At 37.4% G+C, this 2,409-nt stretch overlaps 1 protein-coding gene across 2 annotated transcripts; it reads right to left on the reverse strand.

Annotated features, from left to right (window-relative positions):
- Positions 1–311: 311 nt before the first annotated feature.
- Positions 312–2,121, reverse strand: LOC117209110 (vesicle-associated membrane protein 4-like). Of its 2 annotated transcripts, XM_033450765.1 has the most exons (6): positions 1,922–2,121; positions 1,780–1,829; positions 1,649–1,696; positions 1,258–1,490; positions 729–804; positions 312–463 (listed from the first exon to the last, which is right to left on the reverse strand). In XM_033450765.1, exons 1-5 carry the CDS (start codon positions 1,991–1,993, stop codon positions 767–769), a joined length of 441 nt encoding a protein of 146 aa, XP_033306656.1. In that variant the 5' UTR covers positions 1,994–2,121; the 3' UTR covers positions 312–463; positions 729–766. The 2 variants fall into 2 exon arrangements, with proteins under 2 accessions (XP_033306656.1, XP_033306666.1); XM_033450775.1 differs by lacking the exon at positions 729–804.
- Between the last annotated feature and the right edge of the window lie 288 nt (positions 2,122–2,409).

A 2,409-nucleotide genomic window follows, 5' to 3' on the forward strand; every position in this document is an offset into this window, starting at 1 on the left:
TTTCTAGTAAGTTAGAAAAAGGTAACGCATACTTATTAAGAATTATGATTCACAGAATTAATTTACGAGTGAGAAGAACAGGGCAAGAAGTAACGAGAGTGAATTTGATTATAATAACGACGATATTATATTTTCTAACGGACTAATAAGGACAAAATACACAGTTTTGAACTGGTATTTTGTGGCTACACACGCGTTATATTATATGGAAATCAAATTTCTAGCAAAATAGTTCGAATTTCGAAATGATTTTTGCTAACGTGAACGCGAACACGTAGAACAGTCGAAGGTTCCGAAGACGTGAGAATCGATTAAAAATAACAATATATGTATTTATATAAACTTATGATAATAATACACGTAGATCATCCATGAAAGACAGGTACAAATATAAACGTACGCTCGCAAAGTGTGTTTCAATCCGGAAGGTGCCTCGGTTACGAATATTTCACGACGATGGATACTGAAAAATAAAACGCCAATAATGCGTACACGTTCGACTGTTCAACAACCATCAAAGCGATATGAAACGCGTGCACAATCGAACGAGCGATGAATAGTGCCAAGAATGCAAGAGAAAACTCATTTAACTTGTTATGTTTAATTATAATGCGACAAATTTCTCAACGACTTTGATAAACGACCTACCTAACTGTTAAGAAAGGTGAAAAAAAAGGTCAAAGTGAAAGCGTGTAAACAGATTAGAAGTGGAAAACAGTGATGAATACCTGGAATCGAACGATCGGGGCTCGCTACACCGTGTTCGCTATCTGAGAACCAGGTAAAGCACCATGATGTCCAGAACTGAAAACGATACGCGTCGATCTGACTACGTGAACTGTGTTTAGAGGGACACTTTTTTATGCGATAGGTAACGAAGAACATAATCTAACAGCATGAACTATGATACTGCGGTGCACTATGTTCACGACAGATAAACACAGATGTTCGATGAGTAAACTAGAAATGCGCAATCAGAGTTGAAAGATCATAATTATACATTGATAAAAAGTAAATTGCTCTTAGACGATAATTAGCATCACGCCAAGTATAAGATATCAACTTTTAGCACGAATACTTACAAATTTAATTTTTTCAAGACCAAAAATATCTTACTGCACTTTTGATTTATTTCTCTCTTTGAATTAAGATGTTCGTATGGTCTTACAAAATATATGATCGAGCATTTCTATTTCAAATGCAATAAACAAAAACATGCGCTTAACATGCATCTTCTAATGATAATGTGCGTCATACCAATGATACAGACGACGACGGTCACCGTGATAGTGACGAGAACGATCCTTGTTTTAAAGTTCTGCAACCACGCCCTCTGTTGAGCTTTCTTCGCTGCCGCTCTAAATTCGTTTCCAACCATACTCAGTCGATCGCTAACTTCTTGTAGATCCTCCAGCCTCTCTCCACGCTCCATTACCTTCTGAACGTTCTCCCGCATCACCTCCGTGACTTCCTGAATTTGCAGCCTAACACTAGAAGCCAAATAAACGGGTATCACCGATACGATTCTTAAACATTTTGTAACTATCGTTTCTTATTTCTGAAACGATTATCTATCGCCCGAGATTAAGTTGAAGTGTAGTAGGAAAGAAAATCGGATTTTATTTACAAAAATGGAAGATATTCTTACTTATCCATCTTCCCATCCACTTTAGTTTCTGCGGACGTACTTGGTTGACTAAAATACGAATATTATCCATTAGAATATACGAAAACAATTATTCCAAACGGGAAAAGAATCATTCGATACATAAAACTTACTTGAACAGCATATTTTCATCCGGATCGCTGTCGTGCTCCAATAGCAACTCCTGAAATTATCCAAATTTAAATTTCCCGCCAATAGACCTCTATCCTACGGTACTACGAAGCCACAGTAACCAACTTGTCTCAGACTACTCACCTTTTCATCCTTTGCCGCACTTTTGATGTCCTCCCGGGACAAATCCCATTTGCTAGTCGTTGACACGTTCATGATCAGTAAGTCGATCGATGCCGTCTTATTAAACGATTGTTAAACCCGCGGGTAATACTTAGTACGATCGTGCCCCAAACACGCTACAAGAACACTCGACACGTAGCCATATTGCTAAGATACAACACAGTCCGCCGTTCCATTGAGAACTGGAGGTGGCTCTACTAGATTATCTCTCTTGACGTTAGATGGCGTCATCGACACATCCGGTAAAATATAGGATGCAAATACGTGTATGTGGCTGGAATTTGATCTCCCGTGATACCATGTGAACTCTTTGGACTTTATCGTAAAAAAAAGGCAACTCTTGTTAGGAAAAAAGGCTTTTCTTAGGGACTATTATTTTCTGAAATTATTTTCTTTCTTTTTCGTAAAAGATAATTAAATAACCTAAATGATAGATTTAAAAAATATAG

Source organism: Bombus bifarius, unplaced genomic scaffold (assembly GCF_011952205.1).
Source record: "Bombus bifarius isolate JDL3187 unplaced genomic scaffold, Bbif_JDL3187 scf7180000007967, whole genome shotgun sequence".
Lineage (NCBI taxonomy): Eukaryota > Metazoa > Arthropoda > Insecta > Hymenoptera > Apidae > Bombus > Bombus bifarius.

Excerpts from the sequence above, each read along its gene's own strand:
- LOC117209110 (XM_033450765.1), bottom strand. The coding sequence starts at position 1,993 with ATGAACGTGTCAACGACTAGCAAATGGGATTTGTCCCGGGAGGACATC. Across the intron at positions 1,830-1,921 it reads GTGCGGCAAAGGATGAAAAG|GAGTTGCTATTGGAGCACGA; the intron begins GTGAGTAGTCTG and ends GGATAATTTCAG. Across the intron at positions 805-1,257 it reads CGTCGTCGTCTGTATCATTG|TTCTGGACATCATGGTGCTT; the intron begins GTATGACGCACA and ends TATCGTTTTCAG.